Genomic DNA, 23880 nt, shown 5'->3' on the forward strand with positions numbered 1-23880 from the left:
GCACATTCACCCGAGCCACGATCATTGCCACTACAACGTTCTAGAATTACCAGGATGAACCACGACTTGCCTAGAATAATCTTTAGGTAACTGTAGAGGCCTAATGAGAAACAGACCCAAATTATAACAAGTCAACTATGCAGTGTTCCGATAAGGTGCGATTCCTCTGAACGGAAGTTCGAAGGCTACGGAGGCACAACTATCACTTGGTGGAATTAAAAGCCTAATAGCCACGGTATTTTGAAATACTACTCGGTACCTAGTGAAGTTCAGGAAAGGAATCGTTTTTTTTTTTTTTCATTTCAAGCAGGGCAAGAAACTGCTATAGGCATGATCCTACCTAGTTCTCGTCCTAATAACCCTGGCCACATGGAATCCCATTAACCGTATTGTCACTCGAGTACCATTCCGAATCAAGTAGAGGCTCCTTAACGAGCGAACGAACGTTCATCATCATCATCATCATCATCCCTACTTCTTCCATCAGGCCCAAATACCCTTGCCATTAAATGCCAAAACCACCCGGAGGCGGCGGCGGCGGCGGCTGAAAGTTTCCGGAGCCGTACTCCTGGATCCAGCGATCGAGGACATTGTGCACAACGACGGGGGCAAACGCACCAGGGTTAAGCATGCGAGCTCGCAGGCTGCCGTTCGCGTACCGAGGGCTGCCATCGTCGATCCCGTTGCCGTCCCCACTCTCCCCTTCACCCTCTCCACGTCCGCGCCCACGCCCACGATCTCGGCTGCGGCTGGCATCAGCAACAGCACGCGGATAGCACCAGTCCCAGTGCCCCGTCTCCCGATACCGCAGCATCCCAATGTACCGCCCCGCGCGGTCGAAGACCACCGAGTCGAGCAGGTTCTCCGGCACCGGCGGCGCCCCGCGGCGGAACCGCGCCGGGTACTCGAGCGGCCGGCCGATCGACGCTCCCGTCATCATGCTGCCGCCCGCCACGCCCATGCCTCCCAGCACGCTTGCCGCCATGCCTGTTGTCGTCGTCGTCGTCGACACTACGTCATTCGTGCCCGTGCCTGTTGACGGAGCGCCCAGGCTGGCGAAGATCACCGCCCGCGTCTGGCCCGCGAGGTACGGGCGCGGCCAGCGCGAGCCGAGCGAGCGCTCGTTCGGGTGGACGTCTGGGCCTAGGTCTGCGAGGGCGCGGGCGATGAGGGCGCTGATTTCGCGGCGCGTGTACATTCGTGGCAGGGGGGGAGGCAGGGAGCGCAGGGAGCCGCAGATTACGAGGGGGGGGATCCGGTGCGTGTCTATGTGGATTGAGGGGGGGACTTGGGATTGGGGGGTTCGAGGGGTCCGGGGGGTGCTGGGGTGGGTGTTGGGAAGGGGGTTGCCGTTGCGAGTGCCGGTGTAATTGCGGGCGCGGGCGCTGGTGCCGGTTCCGTTGCCAGCGCCGTTGCTGGTTCCAGTGCCAATATATTCGCTGTCGCTGTCGCCGTCGTAGTTTCCACTGCTTTCGACATCAGCACTTGCTTGGAATGCGTTGCTACCGTAGGGACTGGGACGCGCGTGAGAACGAGGTGGGATAGGTGGCGGCGGGATGCCGCTTTCAGCTGGGCGGAATAGAAATCCGTCGCCTAGGTCAATGAGGCTAGTGGTAGACTATATTTGCGAGGTGGAGTGGTTAGTTTGGTTTGGGTCGAATAAGTTACGGGGGCGAGTGAGTGAGTGAGTGATGAGATGTAGGTTGTGGTGGTAGGGGGGGGGGGGGGGGGGGGGGTATTCTCTCTGGATTTGGACTACATTAAAGTCCAGCGTCAACTGGTATTCAGCGGGCACACCAAATGGCGAAACGGCTTGCGTGGTTGATGGCTGCTGGGGCTCGATGCCAGCAGCTGTAATTTCGTTGTCTTGCTCGCCGGGGTTCTGGACTTGAACAGAGTAGACAAGCGCGACGAGGCAACTCAGAATAGCGGTAACACTAAGGACCTTCATGATTTCCGTTTCTTTCGTGATGCTTGAGGAGAGTGAGAGAATGAAGTATTTATTTTCTTTTGATATCTGCTTCGTCTAGTATCGCAAAGATTGAGATGAGCGCGAAAGAAGACTCGTCTCTGTTCTTTGAGATATGTGTGCTGTTGATCAAAGCGGATTGGGAGACTCTGTGGAAGAAGAGGGAAAAATAAGAAGGAAGAGAACAATTCAATTGAACACTTGAACTAGAAGAAGAATTGGATTATTGCTGCCACGGTCTGAGCTTCATCGTCCACCATCTGCGGCTTGGGCGGCTTGACATCAGCCCTCCTTGTACAATGTACTTGGGGCTCCCTGCCGAGAAGCCAACTGAAGGAAGGTGCAGACCTGGGGGTGCAATCATGGCGAGTGGCACCCATGGATTTCGAGTCGAAAAACGACTGCTTGCTCGATGGCAAGTAGTCGTTTTACTGGTAGAAGCTATCGACGACATCGTTTGGGATTAGCCTTACAGTGCCTAACTTGGATACCTTAGTTTATGGGACCCATGATGGCATTGAGTTACACTGAGAGCTCTAGAGAATACTATATTCATGAGACTGTGAACATCACACATCAGCAGTTATAGCCTGAAAAGGGGTATACTGAGACGAACTGAAAGGGACAAAGGAGGCCATAATGTAAGGTAGGAATGTACCAAGTTTGTGATCTTTAGCTATGAGCCTATTATTATGAGTCTCATTATTATAGCAATAATGACTCAAGATGTTAGTCAATGTTTTGAGATGTGATAAGAGATGTTTTAACGTTTAGTGAGCATAGAAGAGTGACACTACATAACATGAGCTACCCGTCGCTGTTGATATAGTTCTAGAGAGTGGGATATGATATAATCTCGTTACAATATTTAGGATGAATTCATTAATACTAGGGGACCAAGAAGTGGTATATCTAATACACTGTGAAGAGGAATCGTGCCTTTCATGCTAAAAAGTAGCATAGCCTCATAACATAATCTTGATGGAAAACACTGAAAATAGGGGGGTGATGTTGTACTGCTTAGTCATTCACGATGCAAATCATTATCGATAAGGAAGGTTTTAGTCATGTGCTTGTGGTGTAAATGGATGACGTAGGGGCGCCTAGCATTTTAGTGTATGATCCTTGCCGGCCATCTAGTTATTTACTAAGGTTTTTAGTAAAGAAACTAAAAAGGAAACTAAAAGGAGCATTGTCGTAAAATGATAAAGTCAATAAAATCTAAAGCCCCTTGTGTTCTGACATCTTATAATCCAACATCTTATGATCCAACATAAACATTCATCACAACTGACCTTCATGATATATAGTCAATTCATTCGAGGAAAGCCATTCCATTACGACATTCTATAATACATCCATGCCGAGATATGAAATAAAGGGCCCACACGAAATAACTAGCTAGCAACTGAACAGCCTGTCCTGGCAAAAGCTCTTGTTCTGATTTCATCACCACCATCCCCAACTCTATTACGTCAACCCCTTACCTCAACATGGCGGCCAAGGCCGATTCCTCCCGTGGAGCCCAAGGGCGCTCGCCAATGCGCTTCATCTCCGTCGACAATGTGCTACAATATGCCTCCGAAATACCATCAGGCCAACCTCGTATCCCCCCAGCTCGTGGCCCACGTGGCATCACTGGCGTACGAAAAATAAGCGGCGGAGGTCTTCCAAATCTTGCTTCGCGCACAGGGCAACATAACATGCCATCGCGGACAACACGAATCAGTGAGAAGCTAGTGTTACTACCCGAGACGATCAATGAGATAGAAGATGCCGACGAAGAAGCTGCATCTCTTCTCCGCGAAGATGAATCAAGGCCGTTGAAGGATGAAGAATTGGATGTTTTGAAGAAAAGGGGCGGACTACGCGGCAAGAGTTATGCGGAACGATTACCAAAGTTCGAGAGAACCGAGAAGCTGTCGAGGCTTACGGCATACTGCACAGCTCAATCCTACAAGATGAAATCAACCTCAGAATTCCTACGAAAAAAGCACGATGCCAAGACGAAACTCTATGACGATTGTCTCTATACAGTCTACCATCTACCTCTACTTTCCGGCGTGGACGGCTGCCGCGTCCGGAGTCGACCAATCCTCAAGACCCCGGGCACAGGCAAAACCGTCCTTGATCTCGAGATTGAACGAAGCGAACGAAGAGACGAACATATGGGATATTACGACGAATATGCCTATCCGGAGCGAGGCGGAAGCCCTAACCGGGAGAATGGCGATTATCGAAACGAGTCTGACCATTTCGGGGGTCGGGATAATGAGACTCATGATGATCAGGATCGACAAGCCTTGAGTCCAACAACCGGAATCGTGCCAGACGCTAAACAATTTGCTGAGATGTTCGTCTTTTCATACGGAGTTGTCGTCTTTTGGAATTTCACCGAGGCACAAGAAAAGGCTATATTGGCCGATATAACATTTGCCGAGACGACGGAGCCTGGAACCTCGCTGGTTATGCGCCCCCTTGACCAGAGCGACGTAGAAACGGAAGAATTTCATTTCGAGTATAATGCGGATGTGAAGAGACCTCGAATATTCAATGATATGATCACACTTTTGCCGCGGTCCGATCACATGGTGAAGCTCACCATTAGCCATGCCATCGCTCAGAGTACCAAGTTGTGTTTCTTCGAAGAGAGAATGTCGGAAACTATGCTTAATGCACAACACGTACCAAAACAGTTAGCTCTCACTGGGGAGTTGAACATGACGAGAACCGAGATTGTCAAGATACTAGGTCGTTTGTTCAAGAGTCGTGTAGAAATCAATCTCTGTAAGTATCTATCCTGCCGCATTGGATTCCTATACTTGAGCTTACGATTTGTTTAGCATCTAATATTCTTGACGTCCCTAATTTCTTCTGGGATTCCGAACCAACTTTACATCCACTTTATGTCGCCATTCGCGAATACCTAGAAATTGATCTCCGCACCAAAGTCCTCAATGAGCGATGCCGTGTTTTCCTCGACCTTGCCGAGATTCTTTCAGACTCGGTCGCCGATTCAAAGATGAGCGCTATCACGTGGATTATTATTATTCTCATTGTTGTCAGCATTTTGGTAACCGTCACAGAAGTCGGTTTGCGATTTGGTATTTTGACAAGAGATAGAAATAGCGGCAACAATGTTGCTATTCCAGAGGGATGGGTGGCTGTGAGATCAAATGCCACCCTCGAGGAACTAAGATCGTGGGGCGTGAACTTGAACCAGGAAGATAAAGTCGCCCTATGTGGTGCGGATTACATTGGCACTACATATGCTGGCATCTGATTTTCACCTTACATGCTCACCTACCTACCTGCCTACAAACTTACGAACCCTTAATTACCTAACCTACAGTATTTAGTATTTATTTATTACCTAGGCAGGTAGGCATTCATAGACAGCGTTTGCAATGCATTCTGGGAGCACGGAGAATGGCTGTACGGAATTTGTATATTTTGATACCCATACAGATGGTACCTGGCGAATCTGTTGCCGGGTATTCGACGTACGTTTGTGTCAATTATTGCTTTATTGCCTTACCAGATGATTACACTTGCATTTGATCACTGTAAACTGTCTATTGTATGGTGCCCCATTATCATAAATCATAATTAGTTGAGTGAATCATCCACGTTCATGGTATTCTCAACACATCGTCAACATTTACCACCTGCCCCGTAGCAATAGACCTATTCGCAGCGATACCTGTTAGGATAGATAGGGCACCGTCGATGTGACTTGCAGCACGCATATACTCGTCGGTTGTCGGCTCGCCGAATATATCGTTTAATAGCACAGTATCCCCACCACCATGGGCACCCTCGCTCTCAGGGATCTCGATCTCCTGCGGCTTCTCGAACAGCTTGCGTAGGGTGATCGTCCTCCGCTCTAGCGACCCCTCAGCCGCCTGGTCGCCCCCGGAGTTCACGTAGCTGTTCTCGACGACCTCCATCTCCAGCCGTCCGCCCGTCCCGTTGAAGCTGACGCGGAACCCTTCCCATGGCGCGTACGCCGTCAGCGAGTACGTCAGCACGGCGCCGTTCTTGTACCGCACCAGCAGGTTCATCGTGTCCTCGATGCTGATGCCGTCCCCGAACACGCTCTGGTCCCGGTAGTACGCGTCCTCGTGCTCCGCGTCCAGGTACATCGCCTTCAGCTGCTCGCTGTCCTCGAGGTGCAGGGCGAACGGGTCGTCCTTCGCGCTCGCACTGCCACGGGCGCGCGCATACATGGCGGAGGGCGGGACGCCCCGCAGCTCGGCGTTCTCCCGCCCGTAGAACTTCAGGTCCCCCTGCGCGTACACGGTGGCGGGCCGCGTGCGCAGCCAGAAGTTGACGAGGTCGAAGTGGTGCGTGCTCTTGTGCACGAGCAGCCCGCCGCTGTTGCGCTTGTCGCGGTGCCAGCGCCGGAAGTAGTCGGCGCCGTGGGACGTGTTGAGCATCCACTCGAAGTGCACGCTCGTGACGGCGCCGATGGCGCCCGCCTGCAGCAGCGAGTACACGGCCGTGTTGTGCGGCGCGTACCGGTAGTTGAAGGTCACGCGCACCCGCTGCGCCGGGTTGCGCTCCACGGCCGCGAAGATGGCCAGGCACCGCGGCGCGTCGATCGTCATGGGCTTCTCGGTCACGACGCTGCAGCCGAGGTCGAGCGCGCGCACGATGTACTGGCTGTGCGTGCGGTCGATCGTCGTCACGATCACCTCGTCGGGCCTGGTCTCCGCGACCATGCGGTCGAAGTCTGCCGCGGCGAAGGTCGGCACGGCGCCGTGGCCGAGGGATGCCAGCTTCGAGTTCGCGTACGCCATGCGCGTGGCGTTCGTGTCGCAGAGACCGACGACGCACGACGTCCCGGAGTACGTGCGCGCGATCGCGGTGTAGAAGAATATCGCGCGCCCGCCGGTGCCGACGATCGCGTAGCGCTTCCGCCCGGCTGCCGCTGCGGGGGCTGGGGATGGGCGGAGCGGCGCGGTGGTGGAGGCCATTTCTTGGTAGGTAGTAATAATGCCTTTTTCCTGTTTCCCGTTTTCCTTTCCCGAGAATGTGAAACTTGTTGCCACTGCACGCAAGCAAGCAAGCAAGCAAGTTGCAAGGGAAACGAAACGAAAACGAATCAGATAAAAAAAAAAAAAAAGGAGCCCAACAAAAAGAGATAAAAAAAGAAATCGGGCCTTTAAGCTTGGAGTGATGCGATGTGATGGACACCTCGGTGATGCTAGAACGGTAATGTCTTAGAGGTTTTATCGTGTCAAAGTGACAGGTATATTCGGCCCCCGGTCCGATAGGTATCTTGGATGCGGTGCGTGGGGGGGTATAGGCGATGGTCGTTCGACTCCCCTTTTGCTTCGGACAAAGTCGGGGTACGAGGTAACGAAACCGACGAGGTGCTAATACTATGTACTACTATGTAAGTAGCTAGCCGGTACTGAGTGGTGGTGATGGGTTGGGGAAGGTTGGGGAAGCGTCGTCTTTCTCCCCACAATAGCCAAGGGTTCTGCTGTCTACTCAGACTCTACTGTAGTATATACCAAGATAGGTTAGGTATTCTATAATCTGTCAGACAAACCTCCTACGCTAGAGCTGGGGATGCCAGTCTGGTGACGTGTATGGAGCCATCTAGTGATGTTTTTGATGAGGTTCCTGGTCGCATGGTAAGATAGCTAGGATGGGTTGGGGACTAATAAGAGAAAAGCATGGACTTGGACGCGTTGCCTTTTTTTAATCGCCGCGATATTTGCCGAAAACGAGGAGGTGGACGATTCCCTTTAGCCGCATCTGGGGATGCCCCCACTCAGAATGCGGAGGTCTGGGGTTTTAGTATAGCTAAACTGTTCTGGTAACAGACATCCGGGGAGAGTCAGATGGCTGATTAGCCGCTAGAAGTTGGTCGACCTGGGGAAGACAAGGAAATGGGGGTTGATCCTCTTAATACCTTGGCTATCATCTAGCGCTCCCCTTTGACCTATGATATTTCGGTATAGTCAATTTTCCACCAATAAGATACAGTTAACCCCTTTAACTAATTATGACTTATACTTGTCTAAGATTAGATCTCTATGCCTCGGTGTTGAAATTAGTATGATGACTATCATGCTGTCGTATACGGTGACATAGGGAGTATGGATAGCAGATTACGTACTTAGGGGGAGAATGGCAGAGCTGAATAACTGGTTCAGCTCATGGTCTAGCCATATACTTATGTAAATTCCGACCCAAGGGCCGATTTCCTAGCTTGGTGCACGGAAATGTTCTCTTCCTAGGTAATTGTCGCGTGGGGGAATTCGAAAGTGTAACTATCCTGGGAATATCTTCCATGCCCAGACCGCCAGCGTTCCCTTGACCAGCATCTCCGCATCCCCAACCTGCAGCCGTCTAGATCTTCCCAGGTATCTGGGACCACAACATCATAAAAGGAACGCAGCGGTCGTATTTTTGTGTCCACCCCTGCTTGGAGATTGATAGCTCTTTGTCTTTTATATTTGGCTTATCCCCGTGGACTTAGGGAGTGTCAACCTAGCTCTCAGTTGTCTCTTTATTAACCATAAGTACGCGTTGAGAATCGACAACTGGAAGTCAACATGGCAGACGATAAACAAAGCCCAGCTCCAGCTACGGCTGTTGGCACCGCCGATGTCATCACGCCTGTACAAGAGACTACCGATCGACCACAGCCTGTTAACACACAAGCAGACAAGGCTGCCAAGTTCATCGCCGAACATGGCGAGGTTACGTTCGATTATGAAGAGGAGAAGAGGGTGCTGAAGCGTGTGGACATGCGTATTCTGCCTCTGATCCTAGGCGCCTACTTCTTCCAGCAGCTCGACAAGTCCGCCCTCTCGTATGTCTCCATCTTCGGCATCATGGAGGACGCGAATCTCAAGTCTCTGGAATACTCTTGGCTCGGATCCATTCTATACATCGCACAACTCATCTTCCAGCCTCTGGCTGCTTTCCTGCTCGTAAAACTGCCTACCGGAAAAGTCATTGGAGTAGCTATTATCTGCTGGGTATGTTGTTATGAAGTCTCAGCGACTGCCAGATTCACATTGTTTTTAAATAGAAACTAATCCTATATGCTATCTAGGGTACTTGCGCAGCAGTTATGGCCGCCTGCACTGACTTCAAATCTCTCCTCGCCCTCCGTTTCTTCCTCGGCTCCTTCGAAGCTATGATCGCTCCGTCATGCCTGGCAGTAACACAGATGTGGTGGCGACGATCCGAACAAACCCTCCGAGCTTCGTACTGGACTTCCATGAACGGTGTAACATTCATCGTCGGCAGCTTAGTGACATATGGCCTCGGGCACATCGTATCTACCAAGATCTACCGATACCAGACCATCTTCATCTTCTGCGGCTGCCTCACGGTTATCTTCGGCGTAATCTTCATCATCTTCATGCCTGACTCCCCCATGGAGGCCAAGTACTTGAACGAGCGTGAGCGTATTATCGCAGTAGAACGTCTCCGGGCCAACCAGATGGGTGTCGCGAGTCGGCAGTGGAAGTGGGATCACATCAAGGAGACGCTCACGGATATCAAGACTCTGCTGTGGTTTATCCTCATTGTCGCGATCTCAATCCCTAGTGGTGGCATCAGCGCCTTCGGCAACCTGATTATCAAGGACTTCGGTTACAGCAACTTCAACGCTATTCTGTTCAGCATGCCGACGGGCGCCGTTCAGGTCTTCATGATTGTGGGCTCCGCTTGGCTCGCTACTCGGCTTGGCCGCAAGGGAGTGGTTCTTACTGGCGTTGCCTGCTTCCCTACCGTGGGCACTATCATCATGCTTACTGTTCCCCGCACCGATGGTGGCAACAAAGGAGTTCTCTTGTTGGGTTACTATCTAGTGCAGTGCTTTGCTGCGATCACTCCGATGATCTTTGCTTGGTCAGCACAGAACACTGGAGGTGACACCAAGAAGAAGACGAGCTCAGCTGTTATGTTCATGGGAATGTGCACTGGTACGTTATCAACTCCCTTTTTAACTAGAAGTCGCAATGTTCGTGGATTAATATCGGAGTAGGAAACATTATCGGCCCTCTATTATACAACACTAAGGATGCACCAATGTATCGACCTGGTCTCATTGCCAATTTGATCATGTTCGTCCTTGTCGGCGCTCTTGGACTGTACGTTTCGTTACCCCTGACTCCAAATGCCGCCATATGCTTACTAACAAATCAACACAGACTTATCCCCATGTACCTCCTATTACTCAACAACAAGCACTCCAAGAGACGAGTGGAGCTCGGCAAGCAAGCCGTCATTATCGACGAGTCCATGATGAAGAGGACGGGGATGGAAGACAGCAAGACCATTGAGCTAGAGCAGAACGAGCATGCACAAAGGAGCGTCGAGGATGACAATGGTCTAAACGATCTTCCAGATCTGCAGAACGAGGACTTCATCTACGTGTACTAGAGTGACTAGTACCTAGGTAACCCTTAGATACCAGATGATAAATGTAAATATGTGTTCTTAGCATTGTTGTATTTTTTCTTTTTACGTTAGCTACTTGTAAATTCATTATACCAAGTTAACAAAGACACTCCTACATCATAGCGCCCACTGGCTCGGCCCGTCTTTGTTCATGGTAACAAGGAATATAGAAGCCACTTTTAGCGAGATCGTGGTATATTTAGGGGGGAAACGCCGAAAGGACGTTTGATGCTTTTGTCCAAGATGATAATCTCATTGTGGTCACGACAAACACCACTTTTACTTGAAACCAGGTGATGCGTATCGAAACAAAGGTGTCAAGATTGAATAAGAGGATCTCAGATATCAAGCACTTTGAACTTTTTGGGGAAAACTAAACATTTATTTTGCCCTTCCCAAACAACGCTCTTTACTATCTAACTATACCTACTTATGAATATAGTTACCCACTGCATGGCAGGCACCAGCAAACCCCCCTTTTCATTTTCTAACAACCATATCTACTACATCGCCAACTCCGTCATCATCTTCGTCTGCGACACATACCAATAATCATAAATAGACACTTGCATAGCTATTCCCATATCAGAGAAAAACCAAACCCCTTAAGATCAAAAACACCAAAACAAAGCAAAAGTTCCAGAAGAAAAGAACCCGTTATAGACGAATAGAAAATCACCACCATGTGCTACTACTACCAAATCAGCAAGTACAACTGCGGGCACGAGGAAGCGTCGGCGCAAGGCGAGCGCAGCGAGTTCTGCCTCTTCGAGCAGCGCAACGGGATCTGCAGCCGCGAGCTCGGGAACTACCGACTGCTGGACATCGTGGTCGACGACTGGTGCGGGCGGTGCCTCGCGACGCTGCGGCCCCTCCTCACCGAGTTCGCCAACGCCCAGGCGGCCTACGTCCCCAACGGGCCGCCGCCGCCGCCGGCGCCCGAGGCAAGGATCACGCCGAGCGAGCGCGCGGAGCAGGGCGCGACAAGGTGGCACCTCAGGCAGGCGGCGCACGTCCCCGAGCGCGCGCCCCCGCAGAAGAGGCTGGGCCAGCTCAACTCGATGGCGCACGCAAACCTGGAGATCTTCCTGCAGAACGGCGCGGCGTACGCCGCCCGCACGTTCGCCTGGGTCATCAGGTATATTGCGTCGCTGCCGTGGTGGCTCGACCGCAAGGGCCTGATGGATGAGCTCGAGCCGTGGTTCGCCGAGCTGCTGGACGAGGAGCACCAGATTGTTCTGAGGGCCGCGCTGAGGTCGCTGGGGTGCGAGGGCGCGTTGGATAATGTTATGGTGTGGAGACGGACGGCGTGAGGGTTGGACTGGCTTGGGTTGGGGTCGCGGTTTAATATTGGTATTGCATTGGAGTTTTGGGACGGAATGGACGGGATTAAACGGGATCGGGCTGGCTGGCTTAGGCTGGGCTTGGTAAAATTAATGATTGGGGTTTTGGAATCGTGTGTATATAGAGGCTGGCGTATTTAATAGTTACAAGTTATATATGTGTCACTTGTCACGAGAAGCTGGTATAGAGCGTTGCATATTAGGTATCATTAGATTAACCTAGCGGGTGTTAAATCTAAGACTGAGTCTTTTTCTACTAAAACTGAGCTATCCGCAAAAACGTGTTAGCTCTAATATATTCAATTTGCGTTGATTTGGTTCCTGTCCTGCAACTTGAAGTTATTCCCATTCCCACTTGAAAAGCTGTATTCTTACGCCCCACATGCCCCCTTTTGACCCCTCCCCCTTCTCCCTAGTCGACACTAGTGTAAATATTTTGTCGAACCAGACCACCGTTATAAACTTACTTTGGCATAGAACTTTGCGAATTGTAGAATGGTCTTATTTGAAGAGTATTTGCAGAGTGCTTTTTCTGATGTACCTGAAGGCTGGCAGGAGCGGCTTACCTAGGTTAATATACTTGGTTTTGAAAATTGAAGCTATTCGCATTCGATCTATTGAAGTTATGGACATGAAATTAGAACTTTATTACATATAGACCTACCTAGGTAGGTAGCTAGTGAATTATTAACTATGTTCCAAGGTTATTAATACATAAATACCTTAGTCATCTAGTTTTGCCCCTTTCCTCCAGGGGCAGTTGGTGCCTGACAGTTCTCAGGCCTACTAACAGCTACAAAGGTCTTTGGTAGGTACCTACCTAGTAATTATAAGTCCTTGGATGAATAGTATAGTTACATGGTCAATTGTAACGATACGACCAGGAGGTTCTTGAATTTATCAATCGCTTTATCTGCGGTCGGGTTTTCAAACAACATTCTTCCCGGAGAAGTGGGTTAGGTAACCTCGTGGCTTCTCCAATGTCTGAAGGAATTTGATTAAGGCACAAAAGCATCCGTGGATTTCACATGGAAACTGTAGCAGCCTCAAACACTGTGATGCACCTAAAGACAGACAAACGCTTTAACATCCTAAACACCTTGGACAAAGAAGCTTCTGAAATAACTAGTATAATAGCTCGCTTGTGCGTGCCATAGATTGATAGAGCACAATACGCAACGCTCAACACGCAGTACGCAACACTAGACGTATCAATCACCTAATACTCATCTATTGGTTCTACCTCTGAATTATATACACACCGGATTACTCACCTATCAAGCTTTACCTGTAACAACAGAATAGAAAACATGACTACTACTAAAGAGGGACCTGATAGACTGGAGCTTCAACGCTCGTATGTCGTCAACCGAACTCCCATGAGACCAGATTTGGCAAATGTGGAATCTCGATGGAAATCCCACACAAAGGAGCCTCTTTCGCAAGGTTGGAAGGCCAGAAAGAGCATCATCATAGCTTTGGATGTATTGAATAGGCTCCGTAAGTAATTGACTTGCTTTCTGTCTTTCCTAAAAAGAAAAAAGAAAAAAAAAGTATTTGGCTACTAAGCAACGGACATGCTACTAACAGCATATGTAGAACTCTCGCGTACAACGGATGTCAGCCACGAGTCCATGAGTTTGTGCCTTAAAGTCTTGCGCGAGCGTTTACCTTCATATGTGCAGAACGACATTCAAATCATGAGCTATGAAATGTGCCTAGGATTCAACCTTTCAGAGGAAGAATACCAGACTTTCGTTCTAGAAGAAGAGTTACCTGAAGCTAGCATTCAGTCATACGACACCCTGAAGGAAGATTACCAGAACATGTTCAGGGCGCCGTACATTTTCTGGCCCATCCTCTATATGACGGACAACCGTATGCAATGGGCCCTAGCTGTCATCCACCTCAACCAGGGATCGGTAGAAAACCCTGACTGGAAAGAGGGTGATTGTGTGACCCAGAAAAGAATCAAGCTGAATATCTTCAATTCCATTGAGGGTATCGCTGTCCTAGACCCTGACCAGACTGATGGTGACAAACGATCGACTCTGATTTACAACAGAATCTTGTATATGTTAACGAGGGCTGGTATGGAGAGTGGCGATGATCCAAAGAAGGAGGTGTGGCTACCACCAATGAACAGCGTCCAGCATCAAGGAGAGCTTGAATACTGGAGCTCGGGCCTGCGCTGCTTCGATCTTGCCCGACAACTCATGGACCGCATTCTGGACCGCTACTGCGAAGAGCCCGGTAGCCACCCATGCTCCTTCTGGGGCCCAACACGTGGGTGGTTCAACCCAGATGCCGTGCGCGCTGACATGATCGGTATCGCAGCCATGGAGGTCAACAAGCGTATGGCATATACAACCAAAATCGCGATAGAGCCCGTGTCTAATCTCAAGCATGGAGATAAGGCTGTAGGCACTAGATTATTGCGACCCGATAGAAGCCACGTGCATATGTGGCAACCGGGAAAATACGATAAGAACGGAGAAGCTGTCATGTGGGAGACCCCAGGGCTAACAAACGAGCTTAGAACTTTCGTGACCGAGACATGTGTATATGGGGAAAACCCCCCTGAGAAGAGACCAGAAAGGAAAGAAGGAAGAAACTCTATCAGAGAGCCTACCTGTAAAGATACCACTGGTGCCAGCAAGGCACCTGACCTGGGAAATCTACCCCCTTATCCAGGCCAAGACACAAATGCGCAGACTCCATTCTCTCCCGAAGACTCCGACGACCCCAACATACTTAGTACTAAGGAGGAGTCTAAGGACGGGGCCCAAGAGGAAACACCGACTGGAAAGAAGAGAACTGGAGACGGTAACGGCTCAACTGGCACTAACAAGAGACTAAAGACGGAAAATTCTTAGGCCAACGGTGCATCACCCAAAGATTCACTTGTATAAGAGCCTGAATTTGTACTGGTAGGTAGCTGTAAAGCTACTAGATAGGTACATAGTACTTTGATGTTGGGTAGTCGTGTACTTTTTAATTATGCCATAGGTCAGCGTGTTTACGGAGAGAAATCGTTTATTCGTACCTACTAAATAATATGAAACATTTTATTAGCTCACTGTTCCCAGCTCTTTCCCAATTGTACCTACCCAACTTTACTTCCTTACCTACTTCCTTACCTACTTCCTTACCTAGGGTATGTATTAGACAAGTAGAAACTTGCTCAGAGAGAGTTTCAGGGATCTAGCCGTCCACTTTTCTCCCACTTTTCATTTGCACACCTACTTGAGCATCTATCCAAGTAGCAGGTGCGCGCATTAGATACTACTGGCATGTATAGTCCTAGGAACATTGAATCATCTATACTATGTACAGCATGGCAGCCAGCTTCCAATCCTCTTCTACTTCAACTTCTCTCTTCATCGAGTTCTCATCTCCCTATAGCGAACTGTAAAGACCCAAAGCCTCTCATATATATCTCCACAGTATCTGTGATCTAATTCTTATTCAATTGAGTACTGATATTCCTCGTCATAATGATCATCAAGTCTATCCTTGCTGGATCTATGGTGGCTGTGAAGGCCGTAGTGAGTACACTCGTCCTCCTGTAAGTCATACAAAAGTTGACTGATACCCTGTGAAGAGCGCCTTCAACATCACCAACTCACCTAAGATACTACCTAATGGATACACTGAGGTCCCCTTCTCCATGACAGGATCCATAGAGCCAGGTGGTGAGGCGATGACTTTCACCGGCCCAGTGAATGTAAGCCATGCTTGTTGCGAAGTTAAACTCAACATTTGATCTAATATTTGGCAGGCCGTCTTTGACCAGATTCAGAAAATCAAGCCTGGCTTCACGTGGAAGGACTTTCAATCTAATGTCACCGTGCCTTCGTCAGACAAAACCTTGAGTGAACCTTCAAAAACGATCGTAAGACTCCACCATACTACTTGACCTTGACTAGTAGGTACCTAGTTGTCTTGTGAGAATCTGATACTAACATCTTGCCCAGGTGAAGCAACTTTGCAACATCCCCAACTTTGATCATGCAAATCGATTCGAAACTCTGTATGGCTATGATCACCTGTCGCTAATTGATGCAAATTGCCATGTCGACGCAGGTCCCCGCAAGTGCTCCCAAGTTTTCTGTCGTACCGGCTCTAAGATTTGGATGTGCAATGACAACGACACACCCCTCGACTTTCCTTGTACTAAAGTTGCCTGGCCGGTGCTCTTGTTCATTGGAAACATGGACTGCGTCGAGAATGGATGGCTGGGGCCTGCAACGTGGACTCAGGGGCAGGCCTTCGATGATGCGCGCTGGAACGTGATTGTTGGTTCCGATGGCAAAGATGCTGATTGTTAAGCTATAGGTGTGCAACTGTGATATTTCTCGCCTGTCTGGAGCGATGTCGCGTTTAAAGATTTTCTATTCTGTCCTATGAGTTGATTTTCACCAGTAAAAAGTCGAGGAAATGGATGGAAGCAGGGATGTTACACAGATTATATCGTGTAGGCTCGAGACATCTTTACTTTCAGCTTCTGACTCGCATTTTCCCGAAACGGGTATTGCTATCAACTGATAAAAACTGATAAATAAGATTTAACTGAAAAAAGAATCCTTTAGAACGAATCTTGAATATTGCGATCGCCAGGTTTGAAGAAAAGGGGGGGAGGGGGTGTGGATCGGACCTCCTGGCGCAACCACGATGTTGTTCTGCGTCTTCTAGCTTTCGCCTCATGATAGAGATACTGAGCGGTCGCCCAATCGCTTAGGTGAGACTACATTAGGCTATGCATCGGGGAACTTACCCCTTCATCCGCATGAGCCTCATCCCGAGGCGACACCGAGGTAGGTATCTATGCGAAGCGAACTGAAGGTCAGCAGGTTGAGCCGCGTGACTCGTCTAGCATGTGTGCATGCCAAAGTGGTACAGCGGTTACACAGCGGCGATGGCAGTCGCAAATGAGGTCTACAAGATCGCGTTGAGGAAACCGAGTAAGTAGATTAGTACTTGCTGAATACATACATGCCTAGGTAGTAGGTACATGTGTCGCTAACTACACATCAGAGATATCAGCCTCTGACGATAGTACGTAACCTAGGTATGCAGACTCGCTGGCCATGTGGGCTGCATGTTCCGGGTAGTTGATGCCGCCAAGGGCGTAGGCAGACGGCAGCAGGGGGTGCAAGTAGCCTCCGCGGAAGGAGAGCTGCTGCTGCGGTCGTCGGCGGCTCGGTGCGTCACGGCGGTGCGACGTGATAAAAAGAGAATGATGGAGGGGGGAAGATAATATACTATGCGTGGCGTGGCGTATTCCAGAAGGCTTCCATGCGCGCTCATCATTCTACTTTTGGCTTTCTTGCTCGGCAGCCGGCTTTCTTAGCGTCTTACCTTTTGCCTTTCTTTCCTATTCTTAGAGGCAGGGTATTTGGTTCGGGGTCGTCTAGCTGTGTGAGGATAGGGGCTGCGGATAGCTGAGAGAGAGAGGTGTAACCGGTCTACGATATGATGACCTGCTGGCATACATACATACATACATACCTATTACCTACGCGCGTAAGTAATTTGCCCGAGTTGAGGAATGATTATAGCCTGCTACTGCTGTGGTAGTAAGATCTGTAGTAAGATGTGAGATTGGACAACATTAAATGTGAATGAAATTCAATGAATAGATATGTAGGTACCTAGGTAGCTTAGGCAAAGAAATGCGCCCTGGCTTGCCTGTGCCTGCCGCGAACATTCCAAGAGCCGCATATTACATAAGTAGTGGAACTAACCTAAAATGTAAGTACTAAGACTATCACTAACCTGGATGGGCCAAAGCGTCTGAGTACATCACGTGCATACACCGTGTGCCCTTTAGGCTGCAATAGTCGGCACTGTATACGACACTGTATGCGTCGCACTTTCAGCTTCAATATTGTCACCAGGACCAGGGCTCACTTGAGAATTTCACCATCCGATAGTTAAACTCAACTCATCTGTTCTTCTACTGTTTGTACGATTTTATGTAATTCTTTCCATCTACCTATAATCCATCCATCGTACATAATTTTCGCAAATATTTAGGCATCCACTTGAACTAACTGTCATCTGTCGATAGAATATTCAACCATGGCAACGGGGACCAAGTGGCATCCGTTGCCTGTATTTCCAGGCCTGCCGGTCCTCATGATCTCACCGCACTTTGAATCTTCGTCATACACACTCCACGTCACCGATCTTGCCAACGTATGGGTCGAGAGTCTTGACCGAAAGGGTATCCTATTACGAAGTTTACAGGAAGATACGAGTATTGATTTGAGCCTTGGAGATCCGACTCAATGGACTGAGTTTCTTTCCAAGCTCAACGCCGCTTTTGATCCCACGTCAAAAGGCTACGATAAGACTAGTCTTAGTATAGCTGCCTCGTCGTCAGATAGTCTCATTCTCCACGTCACTTATGTGCTACCTAAAGGTTTCCAGCCACTTAAATGGCCCATTCACCTAACAAAATGCCCGCCTGCTGGTCTGGCCTCGGAGTTGGTATTACCCCTAATCCAAGCACAACATGTACGGACTCTAGAGATCGAGGACCTCGTAACGAGACTCAAGGAAAAGGACGCCGTTATCGCTAAGCTAGTCGACAAGTTAGATGCCATGGGAATCGGACTAGACAAAGTCTTCAATGCACTGTCTGGCAAACGGAAAGTCAATCGTGAAATGGCTGGGGACAAGGTCAAGGGTCTCGCTGTTTTTGATGAAGGCAACTGGAGCTCAGCATTGAGTGCGAACCAAGAGCCTCCTCAGGACGTGTCCTCTTTGGTCCACATGGCCTTTCCAAAATCGGGGTTGCCCGGTGTACACGCAAAGAATAACGCCTCTGCCCAACTCAACGACTGGTGGACCAAGATCGGCTCTAGCCCAAAAGCCGCCATAAGACCTCAGATGGAAACATCAAAGGAGTCTCAAGACGCACCTTCGCACAATACGAAAACGGCTGGGGAGAGGGATGATGACGACTTCCAGGTTCAGGCTACCCCACCTCATATCCAGTCCCGCAGGCAACAGCAAAGTAACACCCAGACCGCTGATGATACAACGGATGACGACGACAGCCTAGCAATAATTCCTGATAGTCTTCCAGCACCCTCGCCAGACAAACCTCGTCCCCGGATTGGTGCTCTTGGCGGAAAACGTGCCAACCAAGAGAACTCAGCGAGCCAATCTTCTCGTACCATCCCAGCTGATGAAGATGAAACTCAGTCAGAGTCCGAACCAGAACTAGCACAGCCCAAGTTTCGTAACCTACCGGATTCCCCGTTAGGGACAATCCGTAAACCAAAAGAGGCCTCGCCTCCTCCAGCAGACTCCTCCCTCGTCCCCCCACCCAACGATGACGACGATGAAACGGCATCTAGCTCTGACTCTGATAACAATAAAGGGGTAACGTTTGAGGCGCGACCCTCTGCAGCTGCACAACCTACTCTAGCCCAACGAAATAAGGTCGGGCTAGGACGGATAGGTGGCAAGTCTAACCTCCGGGCCACACCAGAGCCACCCGGAGCACAAAATATGACGACAACTATTGAAGTGGAAAGCCCTAAAGCAGCTACGAGTCCTGCTAAACCTGCGGGCCGAAAGATCGGGACCATTGGTCACAAGGCTGGCGCAGATGGAAAACGATACCGGCCAGAGTCATCCGCAGAAGCCGCGGAGCCCGAGACGGAGGAGCAGAAAGCAGAACGCAGAAGAGCAGAGATAGCCAGAGATCTCGAACGTAAGGCTACAGCTCCAACGAAGAAGAAGAGGAGATTTTGAGGCGCGGCTTTTACATTGAATTGGTGGCGTTCATAGATACCCAGATTGCCATTGCGCTTGAAATTGAATATCGCGACTCTTTGCCCTGTCATGTTGGAGCTATGGATACAAGACTCTCTTTACCTTGTGCTAGATTTAGCCATCCCAGCGGTTTCAACGAAGGTTCGTCCTTCTCTATTATTGCTATCATCTATTCATAAGCTTCATATGGCTCTGAATCAACCCCATAAGAGTGACCGCTTCACTGGAATCAACCCGCCCACCCCCCTTTCTCAAAACTACAAGACCCACAACCACCCCCTCCTGTGTTTGATAGAAGACCTACAATTTACAATGACGATAATAAGCGATGACCTTTCACATCTAATAGAATAGCACGAGTACCTAGTACTCACGAATTATACCATGGAGCCTCAAAGACATATGGGGCTCTTTCACGTTATCTTGCAGCAAGCGAGCAACCATACTTGCAATACATCAAGGCAAGGCGGTTTATTTTCGCTTAAATCTCCATTGACCAGTTCGATTCTGTGTCGTTAACATGCCTTTCATTTCCCAACTTCCACCAATAGTCCCTCGGTGGTTGCACGGGCGTCCTCGCGACTCTATACGACTTCTCATGCGCATCATTCAACGCTGTAGGATGATCAAACTCATTGTACACACCCACACCATCCAACCAATCGAATCGACAGGGGTAGTTAACTGACCGACTCCTTTATGGTACCGCCATCCAAGATATGAATGGCAGTGCAACCACGCAGCCATAGCCATAACCTGAGTGGCTTAGAGCTTCTTTAACCCTTTTCTTACTTAGGCACATAGCTATGTGCTCTATGCATGTGTTGATTAAACCAAGTAATAACAGACCCCTGGTTGAACCCGTCTTGTTCCGATGTGGAAAACCAGCTTCGCGGTTCGGAGTTCGGTGCTGTGGAATTGCATACCTTTAAGGTAGGCAGGTACCTGAACTTTGAAGTATAGAGTGTTCGTGCCACATCAAATATATAAAGCACATGAGTTCTAGACTTCTTGACGATAGAGCTAGACAAAGTTGCACAACGTTAGTAAGTCCATCTGTGTGCATATGTACCTAGGTAGTCCAGTAACGAGCTTTTCACCGCCGGTCCATCCCAGCGGTATTGGCATTTTACCTAGTATGGAAGGGAATATCCTTTCGTAACTAAACACAGCAGCAGGTACTCGATGAGTGGCAAAACGCCAGAGAGAGATGATACAGTACATGTGTATATCATCAATCTTTGTGAACCACCGACCGTAAAGATAACGTCAAGCATTACATAGGTAGTTGTATCTAGGCCATTAGGCAGGATAACATGTTGCACACACAGCACTGCCCTGGTTACTAGGTGGGCAGCTATTCGCTCCACTGTCGTTACACGCCTTTGCCCCGAAACGTGGAGATCCTTTCTCTCTATTCTGCCTCTTCTCCAATCTCTTTGCTCGCAGCTTGCGGCGCGCAGCACAGAGGTCCATACCTGTCTACCCTAGGTACATGCTACAGATCTGCGACACTGCTAGCAGCCTTGTGCCACGAGTCTAGGTTGCTTCGGAACTTTTTCGGTAACCAAGCTACGTGCATAGTATTGGTAGGTAGGACGTCAGCATCTGTTGTATTTTCAACGGTTCTTCTACCTAGATACCTACCTACCTACCTACCTGCATGTGTGGCACTGTGTGCAACCGTAGATGTGGGATAGGCTCTCCCCGGCTGTCCTCCGCCTATTGCCGCTTTTCTATGCACGGAGGTAGGGAGGGACCCGGGTGTGATATACATACATACGTCACGGACAGGTTGGAAATATCTATCACACTGCCTACCTACCTACTTCACCCCCATTGTTTTTAAATCCCGCGATATCTGCCGGTTCAGTTCATTCTTTTTCCCGCAAAGGCGAGATTTGGGATTGGGAGCGTTTTGAGAGCCGAGTCGGTGCCAATTATAGAACACTAACCGCGTCACCCGTCACCGCCACTGCCCCCCTATTGCGTAGGTAGGTGGTTTATGGATCGTGTTGTCTGCCTTTCGGTAGGAGGTGCGTGTAGCTGCTGCTGTGATGATCAGGAACTACACCCCTTCGTTAACGTTAGGTACATTCATCCGGCGATCCAACGTATCTCCCTTCTATACAGACAGGTATGCACCGCTGGGCAATGACATTATTATTAGAAGGAAGCGAGTAGTATCAGCTTTCTCAATAAGATGCCTGGGTACATAACCGTACCTAGTAAGCACTTAATCGCCATTCATCACTATTAACTAATCTACCAAGGTTAGCTACCCAAGGCATCCCTGGAGCACCGGTACCTCTGCCGAACGCCAAACCAGGATACCCTGAGGTAATATTGAATCCTCAGCAACGATCTATCCTCTGTTAGGTAGGTAGCCCAAAAAGCCACAGCTCCAAAAGAAATAAAACGCCTCCCCCCTCCTCCTTTACCGCTCGCCTCTAGACCCAGTACGTACGTATCGTTGTGGGTAGCACGGAGGATAATAGGAATTGTTCATCGAAACCCCCAAATATATATCTCTCTAGGTTACTGTAGGTAGGAAGGTGTGACGAGAACCGCCGCCGCGTGGACCTCGAGACACATAACCTAGCAGGAGGAAGCTCTTAGACAGGGGCTGAGGGGTGAATTATTATCCTCGCGGAGTTGGTAACTGCCGCGATCGTTATTGTATGTTGGCTAGGACCGAGCATAACATGGAATAGCGTACTCAACGGCGAGCCTATCACCTAGTACCTAACTAGATAGGCCCCTTCATACCTAACTAGTACTATCCGCAGAACTGGGTAAATTAGCCCCTACCTGACCTCACCTAGCGACCTTCCATACGTGCCCTTCCCGTGACACTGGACACTTAGGTTAGCAGTCGGAACCATAGCCGGAGTTCAGAACTTGACTATGAAGAAAACTAACCTAGGTATGTCCCGTTGGCCAGTAGCTCTATGGCCGCGCCATGTATAATCTCTGGCCACCAACAGAGTAGGCACCTAGGCAGACAGCGAGGCAGTTAGCGATCTGATTCTCGCGCCCTTTTGTCAGACTTCCTCAAAAGGAGACATAGCTACCTAGCTAGCTACAAGTGTCCAAGTAGCCAACATCGACAGGGCCGATATCGAGAAATACACACATACATACATACATACGTAGTACCTACATATGGGGATAGATTGAATGCCCACTAATTAAGGCACGTGTAACCGAGGCAAGGAACACTTTTACCCACTGTCCGCTAGGTATTATTATTTCCCTCGTTACACAGCACCATATTAACTTACAGAAGGCGAGGAAATCCTAGGTCAGGTACCTGACTAACGTTGATCACGACCTACCTCGGTGCTCGCGTCCCAAGAACAGTAGTAAACAATATAATTTATGTAAGTCCTATGTTAGTGTGGGAAAAGGGGGCTAGGCTTTAGGTGCTAGGTTAGAGATACATGCGTAGACAGCGCGGGGGAAGGATTCAAACTCTGGTAGGCGTTCGTTAATTACATAGTACATTCATGCGGCGGGCGTCTACTAAGCGCCCGGGATCTTATGAGTTTGAGCGAGTGCGTGGAAGGAGCTGATAGCACAAGGAGCACAGGGAGCTACTGGTATCATATATATGACAGAGTGGGTTACCTGACTGCAGTGGCAGGTACTGTATCTGGGTAGGTATGTTAGCCTGGTTAGGTGGGTAGGCCTGGTGTACATAGCACAGACATACCCGTAGCTAACCGGTTTCGTTCTAGAATTTATCTTTAGTTGTCCGTTCGTGCGCTTTGTAGTTGACTAGGTAGGCATAATTGTGCGCTATGGGTGCGTACCTAGGTATCATAGTAGTTAGAGAGTTAGGTAATTTACTAAGGTAGGTATCTAGGCAGTTCAATTTATCCATGGATACTAGCAGTAGAAGGGGGCAGAGAAACTAGTGCACAGTGTTGAGTGCCCTGAGTGAGTACTAACCACCTTAACCTTAGCAGACTAGAGAGGCTGAAAACATCTTTTAGGTACTCTATTACATAGTACCTACAAACCGCCCACACACTTATTAAACAGTAGGTAGGGTTCTCCAGAGTCCAGACACCACAAACCTCCGGGCTGCTGTCTTCAAGCAAGGACTAACCTATGTACTTATAGCCCTGTAAATATAACCCCCCCCCCTTTCTCTTCCTCCAGGTGCCAGCCCCTTGAACATCCTCCGCACCACGCACATGCCACATTTTACCAGATTTCACAACCTAGATACCTACCTCTAAAAGAAGCGAAAATAATAGGCAATAAAATGAAGTAAAAAGACACCTATATAACCCCCGAATCCTATCCACTGACCCGGGTACGCTAGCTAGGACCGGT

At 49.3% G+C, this 23880-nt stretch overlaps 8 protein-coding genes across 8 annotated transcripts; 6 read left to right on the forward strand and 2 right to left on the reverse strand.

Moving 5' to 3' along the window:
* Positions 1 to 505: 505 nt before the first annotated feature.
* On the reverse strand, positions 506 to 1951 carry GGS25DRAFT_525700 (uncharacterized protein; the record flags this gene model as incomplete). The annotated part of the gene is made up of 2 exons (XM_049264842.1): positions 506 to 1618; positions 1760 to 1951. The coding sequence occupies 2 exons, from the start codon at positions 1949 to 1951 to the stop codon at positions 506 to 508; spliced, it is 1305 nt and encodes a 434-aa protein (XP_049113314.1).
* A 1511-nt stretch (positions 1952 to 3462) lies between these two features.
* Positions 3463 to 5252, forward strand: GGS25DRAFT_515922 (DUF155-domain-containing protein; the record flags this gene model as incomplete). The annotated part of the gene is made up of 2 exons (XM_049263132.1): positions 3463 to 4756; positions 4813 to 5252. 2 exons carry the CDS (start codon positions 3463 to 3465, stop codon positions 5250 to 5252), a joined length of 1734 nt encoding a protein of 577 aa, XP_049113315.1.
* Positions 5253 to 5601: 349 nt separating this feature from the next.
* GGS25DRAFT_515923 (NAD-binding Rossmann fold oxidoreductase family protein) lies at positions 5602 to 6948 on the reverse strand (the record flags this gene model as incomplete). Its single annotated transcript, XM_049263133.1, has 1 exon — positions 5602 to 6948. The coding sequence occupies one exon, from the start codon at positions 6946 to 6948 to the stop codon at positions 5602 to 5604; it is 1347 nt and encodes a 448-aa protein (XP_049113316.1).
* Positions 6949 to 7926: 978 nt separating this feature from the next.
* GGS25DRAFT_508169 (MFS general substrate transporter) lies at positions 7927 to 10769 on the forward strand. Its single transcript, XM_049262446.1, has 4 exons — positions 7927 to 8970; positions 9048 to 9924; positions 9987 to 10092; positions 10153 to 10769. The coding sequence occupies exons 1-4, from the start codon at positions 8542 to 8544 to the stop codon at positions 10382 to 10384; spliced, it is 1644 nt and encodes a 547-aa protein (XP_049113317.1). The 5' UTR covers positions 7927 to 8541; the 3' UTR covers positions 10385 to 10769.
* Positions 10770 to 11085: 316 nt separating this feature from the next.
* GGS25DRAFT_525704 (uncharacterized protein) lies at positions 11086 to 11715 on the forward strand (the record flags this gene model as incomplete). Its single annotated transcript, XM_049264843.1, has 1 exon — positions 11086 to 11715. One exon carries the CDS (start codon positions 11086 to 11088, stop codon positions 11713 to 11715), a length of 630 nt encoding a protein of 209 aa, XP_049113318.1.
* Positions 11716 to 12980: 1265 nt separating this feature from the next.
* On the forward strand, positions 12981 to 14621 carry GGS25DRAFT_534826 (uncharacterized protein; the record flags this gene model as incomplete). The annotated part of the gene is made up of 2 exons (XM_049265815.1): positions 12981 to 13245; positions 13345 to 14621. The coding sequence occupies exons 1-2, from the start codon at positions 13056 to 13058 to the stop codon at positions 14619 to 14621; spliced, it is 1467 nt and encodes a 488-aa protein (XP_049113319.1). The 5' UTR covers positions 12981 to 13055.
* A 621-nt stretch (positions 14622 to 15242) lies between these two features.
* GGS25DRAFT_525706 (uncharacterized protein) lies at positions 15243 to 16076 on the forward strand (the record flags this gene model as incomplete). The annotated part of the gene is made up of 4 exons (XM_049264844.1): positions 15243 to 15293; positions 15350 to 15472; positions 15527 to 15640; positions 15723 to 16076. The coding sequence occupies 4 exons, from the start codon at positions 15243 to 15245 to the stop codon at positions 16074 to 16076; spliced, it is 642 nt and encodes a 213-aa protein (XP_049113320.1).
* A 1544-nt stretch (positions 16077 to 17620) lies between these two features.
* On the forward strand, positions 17621 to 19892 carry GGS25DRAFT_460451 (XLF-domain-containing protein). The gene is made up of 3 exons (XM_049258932.1): positions 17621 to 17713; positions 17819 to 19677; positions 19891 to 19892. Exon 2 carries the CDS (start codon positions 17830 to 17832, stop codon positions 19513 to 19515), a length of 1686 nt encoding a protein of 561 aa, XP_049113321.1. The 5' UTR covers positions 17621 to 17713; positions 17819 to 17829; the 3' UTR covers positions 19516 to 19677; positions 19891 to 19892.
* The last annotated feature ends 3988 nt before the right edge of the window (positions 19893 to 23880 follow it).

The sequence above is a fragment of the Hypoxylon fragiforme genome, assembly GCF_022984875.1.
Source record: "Hypoxylon fragiforme strain CBS 206.31 chromosome Unknown GGS25scaffold_9, whole genome shotgun sequence".
Taxonomy (NCBI): domain Eukaryota; kingdom Fungi; phylum Ascomycota; class Sordariomycetes; order Xylariales; family Hypoxylaceae; genus Hypoxylon; species Hypoxylon fragiforme.

Coding starts and splice junctions, on each gene's coding strand:
- GGS25DRAFT_508169 (XM_049262446.1), top strand. CDS start 8,542: ATGGCAGACGATAAACAAAGCCCAGCTCCAGCTACGGCTGTTGGCACC. Junction 9,925..9,986: donor GTTCATGGGAATGTGCACTG/GTACGTTATCAA, acceptor ATATCGGAGTAG/GAAACATTATCGGCCCTCTA. Junction 10,093..10,152: donor CTTGTCGGCGCTCTTGGACT/GTACGTTTCGTT, acceptor AAATCAACACAG/ACTTATCCCCATGTACCTCC.
- GGS25DRAFT_460451 (XM_049258932.1), top strand. CDS start 17,830: ATGGCAACGGGGACCAAGTGGCATCCGTTGCCTGTATTTCCAGGCCTG.